The 22,265-nt window shown below is 40.5% G+C and overlaps 1 protein-coding gene across 1 annotated transcript; it reads right to left on the reverse strand.

Moving 5' to 3' along the window:
* Nucleotides 1-9,363: 9,363 nt before the first annotated feature.
* KCNV2 (potassium voltage-gated channel modifier subfamily V member 2) lies at nt 9,364-15,630 on the reverse strand. Its single transcript, XM_005522763.3, has 2 exons — nt 14,009-15,630; nt 9,364-10,718 (listed from the first exon to the last, which is right to left on the reverse strand). The coding sequence occupies exons 1-2, from the start codon at nt 15,446-15,448 to the stop codon at nt 10,443-10,445; spliced, it is 1,716 nt and encodes a 571-aa protein (XP_005522820.2). The 5' UTR covers nt 15,449-15,630; the 3' UTR covers nt 9,364-10,442.
* Nucleotides 15,631-22,265: the final 6,635 nt, after the last annotated feature.

Consider the following 22,265-nt stretch of genomic DNA (forward strand, 5'->3'; position numbering starts at 1 on the left):
AAGTTTGAACTACAAAGTTGATCAAGGAACTGGAGCATCTCTCCAGGGAAAAGCTGGAGGAACTAGGCCTGCTCAGCCTCGAAATATGACTTGAGTAAGGACCTTATCAACACCTGTGAGTGTCCAAAGGGAGGGTGCCAGGAGGATGGATCCAAGTTCTTCTTGGTGCTGAGCAATAGGACAAGAGGCAAAGGGTCAAAACTGATGCGCAGAAGTTCCACCAGAACGTGAGGAAGAGGTTTGTTGTGCAGTGGAACAACTTGCTCAGAGAGATTGTGGAGTCTCCTTTCACTGGAGATATTCCAGAACTCTGGACACAATCCTGTGCTAGGTGCTGTAGGATGACTTTGTTTGAGCAGGAAGGTTGGACCAAATGACCTACTGTCCCTTCCAAACCGATTCACTCTGATTCTCTACTTCTGTTTATTCAGCATAAATATGTTGCATATTTTGTTCTGGTTGGCTTTTTTGGCAGTAACTTAAACTTCTTAATAACAATTCAACTGTCTGTTGCTAATTAAAACAATCTGTTTTATTGTCACAAAAGAAAACTGTGTTACAGACGCTAGTGAGCTGCAATCTTCAGTAACTGAGAGGATGTGTTTAAAAGCAGGAACACTTAACGCCAGGGCCAAGCCGGTCTAATTGGGATTATCCTTTAAGTATTTACACCTACTCATAAATTTAGGTGGAATTAGAGGGGAGCACAGTCAGCAAAGTATCAGTATCAAATCAGCAGATGCAAATAAACAAACAATGTTAGAAACCATTCTCATGAGTATAACATTTTTATACTGCCCAAAATAGCCTAAGTAAACTACAAATTACAGTCAGGTTTACGATTTACTTGTTTTTATGAATTCACCTATTTGATATAATTTTTTTTAACTTACCAATACTGCCCACAGACAGGACCAGTGAGAAGCAAGAGATTATTTATAAAGATGAAATAGTGCATTTCACTGGTTTAAACTATATAGACTTAAACATACACATCTAGAAAATGTACTTAATTCCAGCATCTGATGGCAATGGCATTAAGTGTTCCTGCTTGTAAACACATCCTCTCTGTTACTGAAGATTGCAGCTCATTAGTTTCTGTAACAGGATTTTCTTTCGTGACAAACAGATCGGTTTAATTAGCAGCAGATAATGAACTCGAACTGCAGTGAACTGTTTCTAAAGAAGTCTCAGTTACTGCCAAAAACCCAACCTGAATGAAATATGCAACAGCTTTGTGACTGAATAATTAATGGTAAAATAAAACAGGGAGAAGAAAAAAACCTGGTACAACCCGTCTTAATTTTTGGGTTATTAAGGGAAGCTAATACTTAGAATCTGGCACAGACATACTTTCAATCAAGAGGATTACAGGAAGCAATGAAAATAAGTCATAGCTGGAGAAGATGCTAATAAACCAAACAGCAAAAAGCCATGTAAAAATGTGTGCTTACATGAATCTGATCTGATGCTTTGATTGTGTGCTTTAGTTATGGTTGCTTTAGCTGGCTGTGTACCAGGCAGTTTATTTGTATTTTTGAGTCACTCTAGGACAGCATACATAATTTATTTTAAGTTATGTATAGTAATTTGCACTGACTAGCTGTTAGTTTTCTTTACCACAAGCTGAGAAATGCTTCTCTTCATTAAGTAGATATCAGTTAAGGTTATGCTGTAGTTGCCACTGTTTTCCTACCAGAGAACATTTATCTTACTGTTAAGGTGTGTCTTTAACGTCAATTGAAAACAAATGCTGGAATAGCCTAAATGGAAGGAGAGGAAAAGCAGGTTATGTGGAGTATGAAAGATTGTTTCAGTGGCTTAAGCTATGTCAAGGAGGGGTATTTTTCCTGGTGAAGAAACTGGTTGGATGCAGTGCCGTATCTGTCCCAGTCTACCGTGGGTCTCTGTGGCTGTGTGAAGGCAGAGAAGTAAATTTTTGAAAGATTCTGAAATAACAGTGTTTTTTTCTTGGTCTTTGGGTTTTATTAAAGTGTATGCTTTTTATTTTGTTTGATATGTACCTTTTTGCATACTTTAGATTATATTATACTTCAGGTTATATATGCTCAAATTATTGCAAGCATCTTAATATAACTTGTAGTAATTTTTTTATTGCCAAGAAAACAATGGAAGTGCACAGAATTCAAGTAAATTTTTTTGTCTGCTACTTGCTCAGAAGAAAGGGTGTGCCAGCAATTACGGGGTATTTGTTTTAAAGCCATTTTCCCAAGTTGAAATGCCTGTCCTTTGTGACTAGCCCGCACCTCTCACTTTACGTAGCAGAAGCTGGAAGGTGAACCAGTGCTGTGAATGCTAGGACAGAAAAGGTGGTAATGATTGTTTTATTTTTTTTTCTTAGAAGACATAAGACCCTTTTTCTTGTTATTGGTGTATATTACTGTGTAACAGTGTATTTTCCATTACCTTGGAAAAAGGGGCACGCAGATGGTTGCAGTTGCACCTTAGTAACTCTTGGTTTAAGGTACAGAAGAATCAGCCTTCCCCTTTGCTGCTGACAAGAGGATCTACCAAGAGCATGCAGTGTTCTGCTTTCCCACTGACTCCACCAACTTACCTTTTCTTCAAAAGCAAAAGTACACAATGGCTTTGGGTTTGTTTCTGAGTGCAGAACTGAGGAAAAAGTGAGATCAGCACAGAATGCAGTGATTGATTTAACTGGGAATGAAGGAGGAATATTTGGGAACAGTATACACATTGCAGACAGACTGTGACCCATAAGCTATGAGACTATGAGACTTTCTTTCTTAGTCCTGTCCATCTCTTGTCTAGTTGGGGTGTAGACTGTCAGAATGGACACAAGGCCATGTCCACATATGCACACCACTTGATACTTAAAACACTTCCATGTGTTCTCTTTATTCCTGTGTTATGTTTAAAAAAATGATTTTTCATATTCAAATATTAAAAGTGGTGGTGTTTTAATTTCTTACATCTTTAAAGAAGATTAATGCAAGAGTTCATAGCATTAATCAAGACATATTTCTTTCTGATTTCTTGGGAGAAATCTGTACTGACCATTTAACATTTGGCATTATCAAGATCTTTGCCAAAACCCATTTATTTTGCCTCAGTGTGTATCACATTGCTCGGCTGCTTTGTGAAGACACCAGAGTTCATTTACCCTTAACCATACTATTCTTCCATCAGTTTCCTCGTTTTCTGCTTGGGGTTTAAAACTCTTGCACTGAGTAGCTCCCTTGCATTCACCATTATGTCAATTGCACTTTTTAAATAAGTTTTTTTGTTGTTTAAAGACCATTTTATAGTTTCATGTGTCTTCTTTTAAGATCCCATACTTTTAAGATGTGAAACCTTTTTAAAGATATATAAATGCCTTGTGTTAACCATCTAATGAAAGAGGAACAGGTATTCCTGGAAACCTTGCTGTTTAAGAAACACTAATCTATCATAGTGGGCCCTCCACCTTTTCTCTCATCTGTGCAGCTCTAAATTTTAGCTGTTCAGGTTTTTCTTGACATGATTATTTTCCTGTAAATGTATTCGCAAGGTCTAACCTGTTCAGCTGTAGCATCAAAGTAGCCAGTAGGGTGTTAGATGCTGTTCTGCATGGAGGGATTGAGGGAAGGAAAAGTCACTGATGGCTGGAAAACTGGAAAATATGTGAGTTAAACTCAGTTATCAGCAGTAATTCCTTGCATATGCCTGACTAAACATCATATACCTTTGTGATCTTCCTCTTGCAGTAGTTGTATTGGTTTTGTCAAGGGCAATGCTGGCTGACGTGGATTTAACCATCTTGTCATCTGCTGCCATGGAAGATGGTTTTAATTGCTGGATTTATACGTCTTTCAATCAGAGTGTGTCTTACAGCTACACTTGTGCTTTACACAATGCAAAAATCTTACCAATTCTCTTGATGTCCCTCCCCACAGCTGGTTCTGCCTGCCATTCAGATATCTTGTCAGTCTGTGCTCTAACTAGAGTGTGTCTACATGGATTACATCTTTTATTAGAATTTAAAACCAAAAATAAAATGCAGAGAAGAGGGAACCTATGGGGCCTCAGGCTATACAGGCATTGACAAGCAGGTGCTATAAACATTGAATTAAGAAGTCATCAAAAAGTTTTTGTCTGCTTGCAAAACAGAAATCAGTAAGATACTTGTTGGGAAAAAAAGAAAACCAATCCAAAACAGCCGACCATCACCACCACCACCACCACAAAAAAAAAACCAACCCAAAAGACAAACAACAAAAAAACCCCAAGAAACGCCCCCCCTCCCCCCCCCCAAAAAAAAGAATAAAAACCAAACCAGGGTTTGTTATTTCAATGATAGACTAAGTTGTAAGCATCTCTGAGGGAACATTTTTTTTGAGCGAAGAATAATAAGATAATATGAGAATTGGTTCAGTATGTTGTGGTTGTTAAAATTTTAGCTCCCAGGCTGTGGTGAGATGAGCACCAGCTGCCACAACACTTGTTATGAAGTCATCTTCACAGCACACTGAGAGCACCAGTTTTCAAGGTAGTTGTTCTTACACTTGAAATGCTTTCAGAGGCTGTTCTACAAATTGATGTTTTTCTATGTAGACATTTACAGTTTTTATGGGTTTTTTCCTCTTTATCTAAATAGGTAAAGATATTTAGATATAGAGCCTCTTTCAAATTCTGTATCTTTTGATAGTGGACAGTGCCAGTTAAAGATGTTTGAGCTATGTCTGAATTATTTCTCTTCAAATGAATTAAAAATGGTTGAACTTTCACATTACTTAAAACACTCCACCCTTGGTGACAGGAATTCTGGCTTTTGGTAGACTACCTGAGGAAGATGCAGCACAGCTGGCTAACATGGCAGGTAGCAGGCGCCAGATATTGTTAAGGAAAAGGGGAATCTGGCAGCCTGTAACCTCTGAGCGGCAGCAGTGAACAATGTTCGATGCCAGGAGCTGTTCGTCCTGCAAGGAGACCCGCCCAGCTACTTTGTCCTGTCGTAAAGAAACCCCAGCCGAAGGTGGTGTCGCAACCTGTCTGTGATTTCCTGAAATTTCCTCAACTTCTGGAACATACTGGTTTTGGGTGGGGGTGGTGGGGGGGGGAGTTTGCTTCTTTGTTGTGTTGTTCATTGTTGTGTGTTGTCATCCTTGTCCCCGTCTCCTCCCCAGCCCCTGCCAAAACTGGCGAAGAAAAAAGTGAACATGGTGGCCTGAGGAACAATTATTAAGTGGTGGCAAAAGACTGGCTTTAAAGTATTGTACTTGCTTATTTGGTTATTAATGATGTCGAGTTATTTTGCTTATAAAACGAGCAAATCCACTTCAGTAGTTTGGATGATGGTACAGAGTAATTTTTAGAGTAGAACTAGACTCTGATGAGTTTTATTTTAAAACCTTGATAATCTCTATCTCAGGATTTAGTTGTAGAAAGCTTTAATTCTTGTCAGCATATTTCCATTAAATTAACTAAGTACATAATAAACTTCTACCTCTGACCTTTCCCTATTTTAGCTCTAGATAAAAGGACTGGATTACAGTCAAAAGGCATGTAATTTTTATACTACTAAATAAAGTAGTCAATAAAGGTTTTGTAATAGTAGATAAGCATATTTTTTGCATGACATAAACCCAGAATGATCTAAACTGTTGAAGCTATTTTTTAAGTAAGGTGATGATTTTTATTTCTTAGTCTTATTGATAATAATTATATTTCATCAAAAATCTTTAAGTATTCCTAGTTTATAATTTAAAATTTTCACTTAGTTTACTTAAAATATTTAAAGACTGAATATTGCCATTTGCCTTAGAAACCTGGGAATAGCACCAGATGCCTATTAGTCTCTGGTGTACTGTAGCTACCCCTTCAAGTGCTATCTTTCTGAATGAGAAAAGCAAACAGCTCCTGAACTGAACTGAACAAATGATGTTCTTCTGAGACAGGAGCATATTCTAATGGGAATTCTTTCCACTCTCCCTTGTAGGGACAGACTCTACATTTCTAATAGCCGCACCTAAAATTTTTTTAAAAAAATTCTCCTTTCTTAATTTTCTATTTTTTTCCTTTTTTTCCTTTTCTTTTTCTTCTCCTTTTTTCCCCCTGATAATTCCCAGGACTAAATTAAGTAGAAGAAACAGTGCCAAGGTTCTCCTAAACAAAGCCAGGCCATTCAGATAAACTGAGTGTTTCTTTGTCTTACAGAGACACCATGTTTGCTAAGTGTGTAGTGAAACATAATGATAGAATATATTTTTTCTTCTCCCTCTGGGTCTCATTAATATCTGCAATTAGTTTAAACGGAAGACTTTAGCAGGGCCATATTTAGAGAGATTTCTAATTTCTCAGTGGTTTGAGAATTCTTCTCCCTGTTTCCCCAAAACCTTAGTTATGCCAAATTAGTATCTCATAAAACAAGACTGTCTATCTTTAATAGTATTGCCCATCTTTGTTGTGTTTAAGCGTGTTTTCACTTGATGTGTTGTTTTGAAACCTTCTTATTGCTAAAGCCCTATGGAATGCAAGTAACAAAGACTGTCATGACTCTCCTGCATTGTTTTTGGATGTCATAATGTCTACCACTTGACTGTTTCCTTTGAGTAATTTAGGGACAGTGATGCTGCTGAAAGTCTTTGTGGATGTGGCACAATAAATTAACTGAGTCTTCTGTGGGAAACATGTCAAAAAAAAAAAAAAAGGGCAAAAAGGCTTCATCATCTTTCAAAACCAGCTCACACAGGTTTGTACAGCCTTCTGCAGGTTCTTGAAAGTCTATTCCGTAGGAATATGAACTTGTTCCTTCCTCTGTGCTGTCTGGAGGTCCACTTTGGTAGGAGCAGGAAGGAATTTGTGGGTGGATCTTGCTAGTTCCTGTATACATGGTTAGTGTAGAAAGTGTGGCACTGACAGTGCCTTGAGCAATCCAGGCACTGTCTGGCTCCTATAATGGTACCTCAAATTTAGGCATAGTTTTTCCTATTGAAATGCACACTTAGCTTGTCACCCCTAAAATAAGAACAGTTAAGCCAAAGGCAGAAAAATGCATAAAATAATCCAGAGAAGAAAATGACAAATCTTCAGGAAAAAAACCTACCAAGCACTAACTTCTAATTTTCTGGAAAGTGCTTTACTCCACTAAGCTTCAGTTCACCTCCTCAGTGCAGCAGAGCAGTGGTGACTGGTATTGCAAAATACAACACGACAACTTTGTTTAGCCTTATGCTTAGTGTTTCACTGCCAGAGGTGTGTCCTCTGGAATGCACACTTCTAATATGTTATGTACCTTGTGCCAGCTCTAGAGCTAGTCAGAGCTCTTGGCACTGAGCTTGGTCATGAGCCAAGTGAGAATCTATCCCCAAAGAGTTACATTTCTATGCTGAGTCAGTGCATAGAGTAGTCAAGGTAGTACCAAAACTGTCATTTGTGAGATGGTGGGGTTGAGCAAGGGATGAGGGGGCAAAGTGCGTTGAGAAAAAAGCGAGTGGAGCAGCTGCTAGGTAAGCTGAGCTGCCCCAAGTGTGATGGCCTTGGTGCTCAGGGCACACAAATGAGACCTGATGGGACTGGTCACAATGTCTTGTGCTTCTGAAGGGGCAGAAATCACTCTCCTCTGTGTCATAGGCAGTGTTTTGGCCCATAGCCATTAGCCTGTGAGGTACTCTAAGAGTTTTACCTTCATGTGGCTGTAGTGTGTGGAGACTCTGGATTCCTTCCAAACTAAAGCCCTCAACTAAAGATTGCTTTGCCAGAGAAGACTGAGTGTTTGAGAAGACTGCTGCTTGGTCAGGGTACTCTCATAGCTCTTTACTGAAGCAGAGCCTGTGATAGACTCCTTTCCAACCAGCTAAGTACTGGAAACACCAAGCTGTACGGTCTTCCTTTTAGTGTCACCTTGTGGGCCATTATTTACGTGGTGCAAAGTGGAACAGATTCAACTAGAGGGATGCAAGAGACCCTCTTCAAGCTGCATTTGAACAGTCAAAGCAGTACAATTTGTGCATTGAAATCGTACTGAGCATCTGCATTTGCCAAGGACATTAAATTCTGACTCCTGATTAAGACGCAAGACTTCTTTTTCTTCCGTTTGTGTTTGGTATGGAAACCCTATTTCACTACATGTCTTCAAGAACGTCTACTTGAATAGGTCCTGCAGATGAGGAAAATGGGTTGGAAAATGAGACTAGTGATCTTTGCCAGGCTGTGACAAAGTCCATTCTCAGCAGAGTTAGTGCTCAGGCTATGGATTTCTATCTGTGGCAAGAAGCTGCTGAGCCTGCCATGCAAGGCTGAGCATCTGCATCCCATCTGCATGGTCATGAATTTCTTCACCAAAGGAATTGATTTACAGTGTCTTAATATTTTGGAAAATTAAATAATCAGATTTTAAATCCTTTTAATGGGTGTAACTCAAATTGCATGTTGAAAATAAAGCATAGTTGTGTTTTTGCATGCTTGTAACTTGTCACGTGACAGAACTGCGGTAAGAGATTTCCTGTGGTTCCTGGAAGCTTCTTGTCCTGTTGTTGCTGTGCAGAAGGGCTATGCAAATTCCCTAGAGCCAAAGCAAAGCAGCTATTCTTCTCAGTGAGTGCCAGGTTTGTGCCTGCTGCATTGTGTGCAGTCCAGAACAGCAAACATCTATCACATTGAACTCCCAGGGCTCAGATGTGCCTTAAAGACATGGTTTAGCTTTTAACAGAGCTGATCTGCACACAGTGTTCTGACTGTCATTCCTAAAGAACAGAATGACAGATGGGCTTATGATACATTTGTCTGGAGGTAGAGAATGAGAAGAGCAAGTTGGTTACTAATTGCCTTCCCACCACTGAAAGGAGAAATGTCCCCATACTTGACACCATTTGGATGGGCATGTCAAAATTAATGAACATTTTCACCTTCAGTTGTCCCTGAGTGAGCTTCACACCATTGTGTCCCATGTAGCCTTGAGATCTTAATGCAGCCATTTGCATTCATCAGGGCAGCACAGACACAACGTGAGAGTTTGAGAGTTTTGAAATGCATCTCTGTCATCAAGATGCTTTGCAGCAGGAGTGCTGCTGATTAACAGCCATGGGTCATATCAGTGCATTGTACCTGTTGATCTTTTTCATTACACTTTTTTCTTTAAAGTCTGATTATCATCAGATATTAAAATACCTGATGACCAAATTTGTCTGATTATCAATAAAATAATTTTTCTTTCAGATCTGTTTTTTATTCAGATTACTGTTTCTAAATTGATGCGACTGCTCTTATGTAAAAAAAAAAAAAAATCCCAATAATCTCTGAAGTAATACATAAAACCACAATTCTGTTTAATTATGGTTGGCTTTATTTGCTGTTTAAGTTTGGGATGAGTTTAGACACATGAGAAATCCCATCCAGCTGTGCAAAAAGACACACACATCTTAGGGCATAAAATATTCCTGGGGGTGAGCTAAGGTGTCAGGATTGTGTCCCTAATGGCTGTATGTACTAGAAAAATTATCTTGATTTTAAATTATATTTAAAATTGGTTACAGTTAAGTGCTGATAAGATCCTTTGTACAAATAGTCTTTAGGTTTACTACCCATTACATATTTCCTTTGATTATTTTTTAAATTCTGCTTTAATACTTACGTTCCTTGACAGGTCTATTATTCTAACAATCCAAGTAGTAGTGGACACATTAAATACTGGAAAATAAATTATCACTTAATCCTATACCTAAAAAGGATTGAGTTTGGAAATGTTTTCAGATTTGATCAATGAGATTTATCAACTCAGACTCCATAATTCTTCACTTTTACTTGTCATACTGAAAGATGATTATAGAGGTGGGATGGTGGGAAATGCTAAAAGCAGTGCATTTCTTGACTAGGCATGAAAATAGGAGGGCTCATTTTCAGGGCTGCATTTGAAAAATAAAATTGAAACAATGAAGCATAGCTGTCTAGCAATGGAAACAGAGGCTGACATTTTAAGGAGTAGCTGCTGCTAATATTTAGGTAAGTGGTCTGGGCCGTTTTCCTCTATCTGAAAGCTGATGCAAAACCAATTTAAGTAATGCAGTCAGTATACTGGGTATTCTATTTGTTTGATTTTTGACTCTGCCTTGATAGAGGTAAGGTGGCTGACCCTTAATGACAGCAATTTGTTTTCCATTACTACAACTATGGTGGGTCTTTATTGTCAATCTAATTAGAAGCAGGGGGTTAGGTCTTCATGTGGGACTTATTCAGAGTGTTTAATATGAAGGAAATAATTTCAGAGAGTTGATGAACACTTAAGTGCTGCTCAAAGGCTATCAAGAGTTTAAAAAACCTGTTGTTTTAATCTGAGCCTTTTTAGTCTTGAAAACAACCCCCTTCAAAACAGATTTCACCATCTACTTTTGTTACTTTAGACCCTTTTTATCTTTTTGCTGATTTGTTTTTCCACTTTCTCCTCCAGCTTCTTGGTTGCCTCCCAATATCCAAAGCACAAGTTGTCATTGCTGCGACAAGGGATGGGATGCACCTTCTCTGCAGCACTCAGATATTTTCTTCATGGCTCTCCGTGTGAAGTCGACCTTCCCTCTTTCTTTCTTGAGAGCTGTGTACTCATAGGCCTTCAGCTTGCTGTAATAGTCTGAGAATTTATTGTAGAGGATGGAGATGGGCATGCCATTCAGGATTATTCCAAAAGCAATGCAAAGGAAAGCAAACAGGCGTCCAAGGTGAGTTTCTGGACACATATCTCCATATCCCACTGTAGAGATGCTGACCTACAGGCAAACCAACATGTAGCTTATTAGCTGAGAAGAAATACATAGACAGATATGTTCACTGATCAGGGACAATGTTAAAGTTAGCTCTTTTGTACTTTTGTAAGTCTGAAATACTCTGGTACTTTTTTTTTCTTTTTGATGTGTACTAGCTATCTTATGCAAAATATGCCTAATTGAAAAACAAACAAACAGCCCTCTCATGAAGTAAAGAAAGGCAATAATTTGACACCATTCAGGAGGATTTTTTTATTTTTTCCCCGCAGAGGGAATTCCCAGATAATTTCCACACCAGCCTGTCCAGAAGGCAAGTTTGCTTGGGTGTAGGGAGAGGATAGATGTGTCTCCCTGACCATGCAAATCCATTGATAGCTGCAACCCGGCTCCCTCATCATGTCACTTGAAACAGATGTCCTGTTTCTAAATCCATTGTGCTGATAAAACCCTGTATTTGGGACTTATTCTGTGGGGGGTTTTTTTGAGTTTTAGCTTTGTTTGTCACATATATTTTAGGAACTAGTGAAAAACACATGAAAACCTTCAATTATGAAATAAATTTTCCTATTTATGTAATTGGAAGAAATGATCCAGGACTTCAAAGTTTCTAGATAAAATCCCCTTTAATGATTACATACCTACAAGGAACTGTAGCCTGGAAGTTTTTACTTGCAGTGTACGGTTGCAACATGTATAGTTTTAGTGTTAAATAAGGACACAGGTGGGTAATTTTTGCTGAATTTCCTTTTGAAGAAGGATTTAGGGATTGTTTAAAATGTTTCAGCTTTGGTTGTTGGATTTATTTTGGTTTTTTTTTTTTGAGAGTGATGGTATTTAGTATATTTGTTTTATATGAATCTGAACACTTTGCCAGCTTATTATGTATATAACATCACACTTTTCTTCTCAGACAATATAATTCTATCTTTCTAGCCTATGGATATATGAGGGAACTATGTTATGGGTCCAGTGCTGTACCAAGTACTGAAATACATTAATTGTAAAATTCAAATCAAAAATTAATGGATGTTTGATTATGGAGATGCTACATTTGAAAGATGGGCTCTCAAATAGTCAACAAAAGATAACTCCTAATTTATATAGTTTCACTGCACACATTTTGATGTTTTATGATTTTTACACTTAGTAAATATAACTTTTTTTTCCCTGGCAGGTAAAACTTGCATGTTTCTGTCACCTCTCACTTTCTAGTCTGTGCAAGGGATCTTTTTCAGCCTGTGAATTTTATTTCATATTTTTCACAGTGTCTCAACACACTGTGGGGATCTGTTATAGAGTAACCTAAAACTCTGACCAAAATAAGCCACAGTCAGCAGGACTTTCACTGCAATGCCCTTGTGGCTTTAGCACTGAAATAAGTCTTCAGAAGGTCACTGTGTACAGTTTGCCATCCTCTAAAATGGTAAATAGAATGGTATTTTAAATGAAGAAAGCATTAGAGTACATGAGGCAGCACTGGGTGAGTAGATTTTTAAGATGCACCTGGTGCTTCCTGTGGAATAAAAAAGATTAGTGATTTGGTTTAATGGAAATTAAGTCACTGGATTTGAATGATAATACAGGATAAATATCTCCAAAAATAAATACTGAGATAAAGGCAAGATGTTTATCTCTCCCAGCCAGGACAAAAATGTTATCCTGTGATAAGGTTTTGTACCACTGGCATAGTCTTATACATTGCCTGTAATAGTTTAGGAGGGATTCTTCTTCTCCTGCATGTGTGAGATAGTGAATGCTGTTGGATTTTTATAAAATTTGAATGATCTAGATATTTCAATTTACTGTCCTAAAGAATAAATAGACTTTAAAGAGTGTTTTGTGCTTTGGAATTGCGATGTGCATGATACAGCTCCTGTTTTGAAGACATTTTCTCAGCTAAACAGGCCTTTTCCACCTAGCCATATAAGTTTATTGGGAATATCTAAATGATTATGGTGTCACTAGTTTGCAAAAATGAGCCCTAAACGTTTTGCATATAACCTGCCTGCTCAGAAAACAAAATATTTTAGCAACATATGAAACACCAATGTTTTCATAGCCTTTGTGTATCACTTACAGATGATCTGTGAAGGTAAGATTACAGGACCCTTTCCTTTATTCCTTGATTTTTCCATCCTTCCACGGTCCAGCTTGGATATTCATCAGTTACACATATGCATGTGCAACATATAAATGTGTGCATCTATGCTTGTCTGTAAGCCTTTTTTTCTGCCATGTGCTGATTTTCTGCAAATGTGTGGTAAACCACCACACCTCACTGTCCATAGCTGAACCAGAAGTGCAGACCTTGGGCTTCAGGATGGGTGACCAGAAGTGATCTTGACTGTGTTGGGATTACTGCCTGGTGGGCCCCATATGCATCTTGGTGCATCCAGTGTCTGTGCTGGTCAACCAGAATGAGATGTTTTAACTCCTATCCAGTCTATTTGCATGGGCTTCTTTCTCCAGGGGAGTGGCTGGGACAGAGCCAGACCCACAGCCATGCCCAGGGGTCAGCAGTACTCCTGGGGCCCACATAAAAACTGACAATGCAGCATCAATTGCTGCAAAACAAAATGTATGTGACAATAGTCTAGGACAAGCCTCAGGGTTATGGATGGCCAAGATGTGGGTCCTGTGCCTTCCCTCAGCATTGACAATGTCTAGCTGGTTTCATCTAGAATGCTATAAATACACACATCTTCTGTAGCACAGCAGAACACAATCTCTTGTCTAAAACAGCTGTTGGTCCTAATGGATTCTCAACTGCCAGAGTTCTGGGACAGCTTTCACTTTTGAAGTTTGATCTGACTGACTGTAGTTAATAAACTATATTAATCATCTTGCAGTTTTATAATGGGTTGCAGAAGATCCACACATAGAGTAAGAACAAAAGCCCTGTAACTAGATAGCCTAATGCATGCGTTTTTTTCCCCCTATTGTTTTGGCAACACTGACAATGGCACTAAATTGGGAAAAGCTTTTTTTCCTATGTCTTTGCCCACTTCTTCTTTAAAAGTGAAAATACTCTCTGCATTTGGAGATATGGGAATTCCGAGACCGCCCACCTGATTAAGCCTTGATTTAAGCTTACAGAGAGGTGAGTGAGTGCATGTGTGTGTGTGTGTGTGTGTGTGTGTGTGTGCATATGTCCTGTAAGCTCAGAATTCAGAACAGATGTTCACTGATCTGAGCCTGTTGTTTTCAAGACTGTCAGCAACTCCAGCAAGGAAGGGGAGGGGAAGGAAGGGAGGGTCTCTGGCTACCCAGCAAGGTAAGATGTGTTTACTTACAGCAGCCCACCACCAAGCATGGGGAATGCTGGTGAAGTTGGTACTGGAGACATCATGCTCCACTGTGTAGACCATGGCAGAGAAGGCAAAGATCCCCATAGCAATGAAGAGCAAAAGGCAGCCCACCTGCTGGTAGCACTGGCGCAAGGTAAAGCCAAAGGCACGCAGGCCTGTGGAGTGGCGGGCCAGCTTGAGGATGCGGAAGATGCGCATGAGGCGCATGATGCGAAGCACTTGTCCTACCTTGCTCACCCGTCCCACCTTTTCGATATCGTGCTCGTGTTGGGAGCCCCGACCCCGGGGCTGGTCATCATCAGTAAAGCATTCAAGCAGCAGCTGCAGATAGAGGGGCAGGATGGCAATGAGGTCTACCGCATTGAGGGCACTGCTGGCAAAGCGGCGCAGGTCTGGGGTAGAGACCAGGCGCAGCAGGTACTCCAGTGTGAAGAATGCAATGCACAAGGTCTCCACGTGCTCCAAGACAGGCCGGCTATCCCCACTCTTCCAGTCTACCTGCTGCATCTCCTCTACTGTGTTCAGTGCCAGGGCCACCACAGAGATGAGCACGAAGAAACTGGAGGCCACTGCCATCACTTTGGCAGTGACAGAGGAGAAGGGCTTCTCCATGAGGTTCCAGAGGCGCCAGCGCTGGGGACCGTAGTAGCGCATGTGGTGGAAGAGCTGCTCATTCTCCTCAGCCTCTGCCTGGGAACGCAGCTCCCGCTGGACCTTCAGCTGCTCACTCAGCTCGTCCCGGCGCTCCTCGAAGCAGATGCGGCAGCAGCGGGGTGTGTATTTGAGACGCACTCCCCAGTAGCTCAGCTCCTCCAGGAAGCTACGGGGGCACAGCTCGTCCCTCACCCGCAGCACCCCCGAGGCATAGAAATTGTACACCAGCTGGAAGACAGCTGGGTCCCGGTCAAAGAAATACTCATCAACCTGGGCAGCGTAGTCATCACACAGGCCCAGCTGGCAACGACGGTCAGTGGAGGTAGCCAGGCGGCCCAGGCGGGTCTTGGGATAGATGGCCACTGCCTGGTAGGTGAGGCGGTAGCTTTGGCCACCAACATTGATGTTCAGCATGGATGGAGTTGTTGCTGTGGCTGTGGCTCTAGAGGAAAGAGCAGGGGAACAAGGAATAAATGATGAGGCCCTGCTTTCTCCCTTAAATGCACCTTCATGTCGCCATTTTCCTTCTTCCTTGTCTTCATCTTCCTCATCTTCATCATCCACATAACAGTTGTAATTCCCCTCAGGTCCTGGTTGCAGCAGGGGCTGCGCATCCAAGGAAGTGGTGGCAGAGGAACCACTCTGCTTGTGTACATGACCGACTTCCTTTTCCTGCCACTTGCTGGGCTGCGGGAGGATGTTTGGTGCTTCCATCTCTCTGCCTTTATGTTTTAGGAAAGCAAACTCTTGCTGCCTCTTTAATGGCAACATAATATTATTCCTTACTCTTCTCCCCTCTTTGCATTCACCCGATCAAGCTGTTAACACCAGTCCTTTTCAGCACTGCAAAAGCTGACAACCTGGTTTTCTTCTCTCTTTATCTTGGAAGTATCATGCAGAGCAGTAATTCTGCATATTTCTCCCTGCCAGCCACCACTCCAGTTGTTGTGAAAGCTCTGTGTGGGATATAGACACATGAAGACTGCTGTTGACCGTTTTAATCTTGCTGACAGCAAAGATCTGAGTGCTTAGAGGAAGGGATTTAAGGGCTATTATCCTGTTCGAGCCTCGATTCCCTTAGGCTGTGACGTGAATGATTATGGATCCATAAATCTATGAAAATCAGTAGGGGGGAAAATCCCCTAAAGTTTTATTACTAATAAAACTCACACATTTTCCTATTTCAAGTATTTATGGATTAAAAATAATCTCAAATAAAAATTTATGAGGGGCAGAGAGAAAGAGAGCGTTACGGATTTCTTTCATATTCATGAGCATAGCATGGCTTGGTTTTCTTTAATGAAAATAATGAATAATTGATATGCAGATAAAGGGTAGGAACTCACTGGAGTAACTCTTAAAATATTTTCAAAAGGTGAGCAAATAAAAGTAATTTCATTTTATTCCCAGTTAGAATACCTCAATTTGGTTAAGAGCTGAGGAGTATTTCAGTCTGTGCCTGAAGCTTTGGATGTACTCTGGGATCTAATGTTCTGCAAAGGGCAGGGGTATGAAGGGGTTTCCAGCTTCAAATTCTTCATGAGCTGCTGAGAAACAGCATAAAGACACTCTTGTTTCTTTTGCAAGAGTCTGGTCTGGAGGGCCTCCCATCTGCCATTCTGTTGCCTGCCTTCCACTTGCAGCTCCCTTTCATGTAGGCTGCTGGGACAGTGTATCCCAGAGCACTGCAGCAGTGTTTTCACTTTGCCGTCCTCAAGCTCCTGTTCTTCCTCATTGGTCTCATGTTCTTGAGCCTGCAGACCCCAGTACTGTTGTTTTGGTGGTGTCCTGTGTGAAGCAATTGCTGTTATGAGAATGTCTCCTTTTTTCCTATTTCCTTACCTCCAGTTGTAGCTTTTGTATTTATATTTACTAGTTCTCGACAGAATGGAGGATGTCATAGGTGAGCATTTTGCAATACTTTTGTTCTCAGTCTGTACTCTAGTGAGTGGATCACACTAAACTGTTCAAGGTTTATTTGAGTCACACTGTTTAAGGCCAAAATTATTTGTAATTAATATTTAACTCTGCTTGGAAGTGAATTTGTCTCCCCTGCCTGTTCTCTTTCTTGATGTAAAAGAGGCAAGGCCCCTATTAATAGGGATTGCCAGTACCTCTTTAGAGATACCAATCTGCTTTGCAGTTTGCTTTGAGCATTAAACCATACCATGGTGAGTCCTTTGTATAGCAACCTTAATGCAAATTCATGTCAAGTTTAAATGTTGTTTCTTTCTCCTAAGCAAATCAATTCAGACATAAGAAAAAGGGTAGTTCACAATGCCATCATTTTAGTACTGAAAACACTTAAATATTTCTTAATCAAGATCCAGGGTAGACTATAACCACATTCCTCATGCCAGTCTCTGCTGTAACATTTAGTTTTTCTTTTTGTCAGGCTCCCTGGCCTCGCTTCTAATAAGTATCCAGTAAGGTTTACTGCTCACTAATCAACAGATCATTTCTTATGCCATACTGCTACAGCAAGAGCTTCTACAGGGTGAACTTCATGACTGTCAGACACCAGCTCCTCATGCACATGGGCTTAGATTTTGGACATTACTAAGCAAAGCAAGGAAGATCACTAGCTTTGGTCTGCTCAGATTAATCTCTTTGACCTAAATATTCTTGGGAATAGAGCTCTGGGGCACATGCTGCACTCTGCTCTAACATGCCTCTAACTGACAAAATAGCTAATTGTTTCATATGTGTTCTTTATTTTCAGGTGGGAGTTGATTCTGAGGCACTAGATTCTCAGTCCAGATACATAAGAAAATGAAGTGACTAGAAAGGACCCACTTTTTTCCCTTATTTACCTTATTCAGTGTGCTGCTTTTCTTCATAAATGTCATTAGTATAAGAATTGCTCTTCTCCTTGTGTGGGGCAGAGCAGACTATGGGCTGCTTAAAGAACTATTTAGCAAAGTCTCTTGGGAATATTTTTTTTAAGTTATATGAGTTATATGCATTTCCCTTTTCAAGAGCTCTCTTTTAAGAGTGCAGGAGAGGCCAAACATAATGTGTTGCAAGCCAAGCCAATGGGGCAGAAGGTTGGCTTGGCTGAGCAGTGAATTTAGGTGGAGAAGGAAAGCATATGAACACTGGAAGTAAGGTGACATGGGGTGATGACAGAGGTGCTGCCTGTCTCTGTGGAGAGAAAATTTGTGTGACCAAAACTCAGATAGAATTCAAGCTGTCCAGGACTTGTGAAGGAAAGCAAAAAGGGCTTTTTTGGTTTTTGTATGTTAACAGCAAAAAATGATTGGAGATAACATTGGTCTGTTGCTTGATGAGGTCCAAATAAAATTGCAGACACAGCAGAGAATGATGTCATCTTTGCCATCTGTCTTCAAGACCAGTGATGGTCTGGAATCCTAGGAGCCCACTGTTGGAAGACTGACACTTGGGGAATGACAGATTCCCAAGCAATCCTGAAATTGTTTGAGACTTGCTGTTTCAGTTGGGTGCACACAGGTGTATGGGTTCTTTCCATGGAAGAGCTGGCTGATGTACTTGGCAGGACCTCTCTCCATTATATTTTATTTGTCTTGTGAATCTGGAGATATTCCAGTCAGCTGGAACCTGAAATTTTGCCTCTGGGTAGAACTTTGTTTTGATTTATGCATTCTGTCATACACTGTACTGAAAACTCCTGGTTCTTGACTTAGACTTCACTGAAACCAGCTAGCAACAGGGGAAAAACCCTACTCATCCATGCACTTCCCTTGTAACAGGATCACACAGATTCAGAAAGGACTCAATGCAAGGCATGTATCTAGAATAGCCTTTTCCAAGTTCTGTCCCCTAACAAACATATCCATTGTAATAACTTTTTCCATTGTTCCTTGTTGTTTCCTTGGGTGTAAGGAGCCCCTCCCTCTGCCCCTCCTAAGCCTTTCGTATACCAGCACTACCAGTGATTGTAAATTAGCACAGCTTACCTGTCCCCTGAACGTTTACTTGCTGCTTTGCAGCTGAATCACCCTCATGTGAAGGTCTAATGCTATGCTACATCCCAAATATGAAAGAACAGCCTGGCATCTGCCATATCCTCCACCCAGAGACGTATGCAGCTTCACATCACCATTGCCTTTAAGGAGGGGAAAAGGGGTGCCACCCTCCCTGAAGTGAATTTTCTCACCCCAGACTTTTAAATCCATAATCCATAGTGGGTTTTTTGAGGCTGTGCTGTTGTGAAATCTTTTTGCCTCATTCATATGCACGTCACACCTCTACCTCTCCCTGTGAGTATGGGACTGCGGCTGCATGTCCTCTGCTTTTCTGACATTTATTTATTGCTTCCTTCTCTGCCCCTGCTGTATCTGAGCTGTACTGCCTTGGTCCCACCTATCTGCCTGTTCTAAATCAGCATCTCTCCCTGTGAAACCAGTGGCACTAGCATTCCTCTGAGTCAGGTGTTTATATTCTTCATGAATACTTCTCTATCCACAGCATGCTTGAGGGCCCTTCTCTCAGCTTCGTTATGAGAGTTCAATATGCTCTATCATGATGATGTTCAAAGAATACAAAGTGTATGCTTTTAGCACACCAATTGAAATGCTGCAAAATTATTAGAGTTTCCTTACGCACAAGGAAGATTGGCGAAAAATAAACTAGCTGCTCCTTGAACATTTCAGAGGAAATGAGATAACTTTGTGCAGTGGAAGAAAATATTTCAGTCGTTACTGAGATGCTTAAATCAGAGCTATTTGTGATTTTAAATTCTGGAGGACATTGTCCTAACACTACCAGATTTATAATAAAGCTCTCTATCTATAAAGCTACATATCAAAGAACAAATCAGTTCAGGGGCAAAATAAGCTTTTGCAAGCCTGGATTTTAGCCAGTTTTTGTGTATGGATGTTTGCATACACACATATTTTACACATATGTGTGCAAATCTGTCAGCAAGATTGCTATCCTTATCCTAACCATGTGCTGTTTGCCAACCACTTTAATGTAGGGAGCATTTTGGGAATATCATGAAAATATAGTTTAGTGATTTGAACAGGTTATTTTTGTTTTCCTGCTGTGGCCATACACTGCACTGCACTGGCTTGATTTACAGGCTAAACTTTTTAGAGAAGAAGAATTCAGTTCACAACTCTGCGCTTCTCTTGCTCAGTGCAATACCAAAACTTCTTTTCTTTGTTGCTCTCAGAAACTGTCATTGGAGAGTGAATATGATCGAGAAAAGATCTTTTGCTGATATTGTCTCTGAAGAAATAACGAATATACCTTTGAAAATATTCCTTTGATTTTGACTTCTGGTAAAAAACAAGTTCATTCCTTACCCTGCCCCCAAAGGCTGGCAAGAGAAAGAAATAGGTAGAGCTGCAAAACTACAGAAGGTTTTCAAATGTGACAGAGTAACAAGTGCCTGTTTAAGCTAATCACTACCTTTGTCAAACAATGCTTTAAAAATCGTCCTGAAAATTGGTTCTTTTAGAAAATACACTGTGCTCTGCAAATCCCTATTTTGTAATTATGAATGTTAATTTTGTTGTAATGACAGGTTAATTGCCAGATGCTTTCTGTCAAACTGGAGTTGCAGACCTCTGTACACAAGACGGTCTCAAGATTTGCTTGGAAGACAGTATTTAGAAAATATTCTGCAGAAACATGTCATTGATATTGTGAATAACCATTGCACAAATAAAGGATCTAGATAGCTTAAAAACCAGTATCAGCATAGACCAGTTTTGTCTCTAAGTAGCCTTGGAAAAGTAAAATATATTAATGAAAATCCACAGTAACGTTAATTTGATCATGGGTGACTTCAGGAAATCAGAAGGAAAAGTCAGGCAGAGGTGAACTTTTCCCTGATGCAAGGGCAAGAGAGTGGCATAAGTGGTGAGACACAACTGCTGGAGTTATATGGGCTTCACTGCAGCTCAAACTGGGCGTGCTGAAACTAATGCTCAGTGTAAGAGCATCCTTATTCACTCCTGTGAGGAGGGAGGGAAGGGAGGGAGGGAGGGAGGGAGGGAGGGAGGGAGGGAGGGAGGGAGGGAGGGAGGGAGGGAGGGAGGGAGGGAGGGAGGGAGGGAGGGAGGGAGGGAGGGAGGGGGGGAGGGGAGGGGACGGAGGGAGGGAGGAGAACATTTCCTAGAATAAGTTGTCACTGGGTGACATGAGGCAGCAATAAGTGGAATAAGAAATATAGTCAGGCAAGTATACAGTTCATTCACAAATGAAGGAGATTTGGGAGAAACAATCCATACATAACTTACTGATAATATCAAATATAGGTTCTTGGCAGTGTAGCAAATAGGGATTTACCTAAATTGTCAGCACCCCTGTTTGAAATCTATTTGAGGAGCTGGAAAGTACAGTACAAGTGTAATTATGCTGCACTATTAAATATTTTTTGTATGAATTTTGGTACCACTTGCAGGACCAAAGATATGGAGTTAATGGCCAGGAGGTCCCTTACAGCATGATCCTTGGTTTATGATTAGTCAGTCATTTGTGATGGGTCAGGCACACATGCTTGTGTGATATTTTCCTGCCTCATATGGTCTAACAGTCATTTTCATATCCTGTCACTCAGTGATTTCCTTAATATGTTCAATACAGATTTCTTTCTCAGTAACTTGCTAAAATCCTCCACTAGGACAAGTGGGCCCTGAAGGACAATTCTCTGTCACCATTCTGCTTCACTAACTGCTTTAGGTTATGTCTAACTTCATTAACTGTCCTCCATCCAATGTTTTACTTTGTTACCTGCTTAATTTTCCTGTCTGATCACTGTAGTTTTAAAATATTGACTGTTTAAATATTCACAGCAAAACTTGTCTGTATGGTGTCAAGGGATTCAATAATCTGCCAGTCATGATTTAGCTATGAGAAGTGTGGGATGCCATTGTAGAGGGAGGTAAGTGTGAGGGTGAAATGGTAGGAAGCAGAGGCTGCAGATCAGAAGGGCCAGAGGAAGCACAGAAAGGAGACTTAATGTAAAACAACAAATGCAGCAGTATTCATATTTAAAGATTTAATAGGAAGTCAGGCAGGAAAGGAGACAGGGAGATAACATATCAAATTGCTCTAAGGCTCCAGAGACTGATAAAGAGGGTGTTTAAAGAGGGCATTCTTTTCCTTACACCTTCCCTTCTGTAATGAAAAAACAAATTATTCATTTTGTGATACTTTACAACTCTACAGTGTAGAGGCAACAACTTGCACTCAGGATTTTAGCTGCTGCTGGGGACAGTGTTAACAAGCCTACCACCACTAACACAAGCACATCACCACCTGTGGCAACTTCAGTATCTTTGAAGTGGAGAACAAGACAAGGAAGAAACCTTGGATTGCTGTCTTTCCTGGCTGGAAACAGTAAGAAGCCTACACCTGGTGGCAAGAAGCTGCCTCAGCTCTCTGCACCAGGGGCACATTAGTGGAGGGCATCAGCACAGAAATGATAGTTTATGGCCAAGGGATACTGAAGGTACTGAACACTGAAGAACAAGGAAAGTGATGAAGAAACACCAAAAGTCATCCTCACTGAAATACAGGAAATACAAAAAGCAACATGGTTCATCCAAAATTAATTAAGACTAGAGTTTCAGCAAGAGGTGAAGTAAGTAATGCA

This window comes from Pseudopodoces humilis, chromosome 4 (genome assembly GCF_049639895.1).
Source record: "Pseudopodoces humilis isolate 2021_Gansu_Grassland_sample_001 chromosome 4, ASM4963989v1, whole genome shotgun sequence".
NCBI classification, from domain to species: Eukaryota; Metazoa; Chordata; class Aves; order Passeriformes; family Paridae; genus Pseudopodoces; species Pseudopodoces humilis.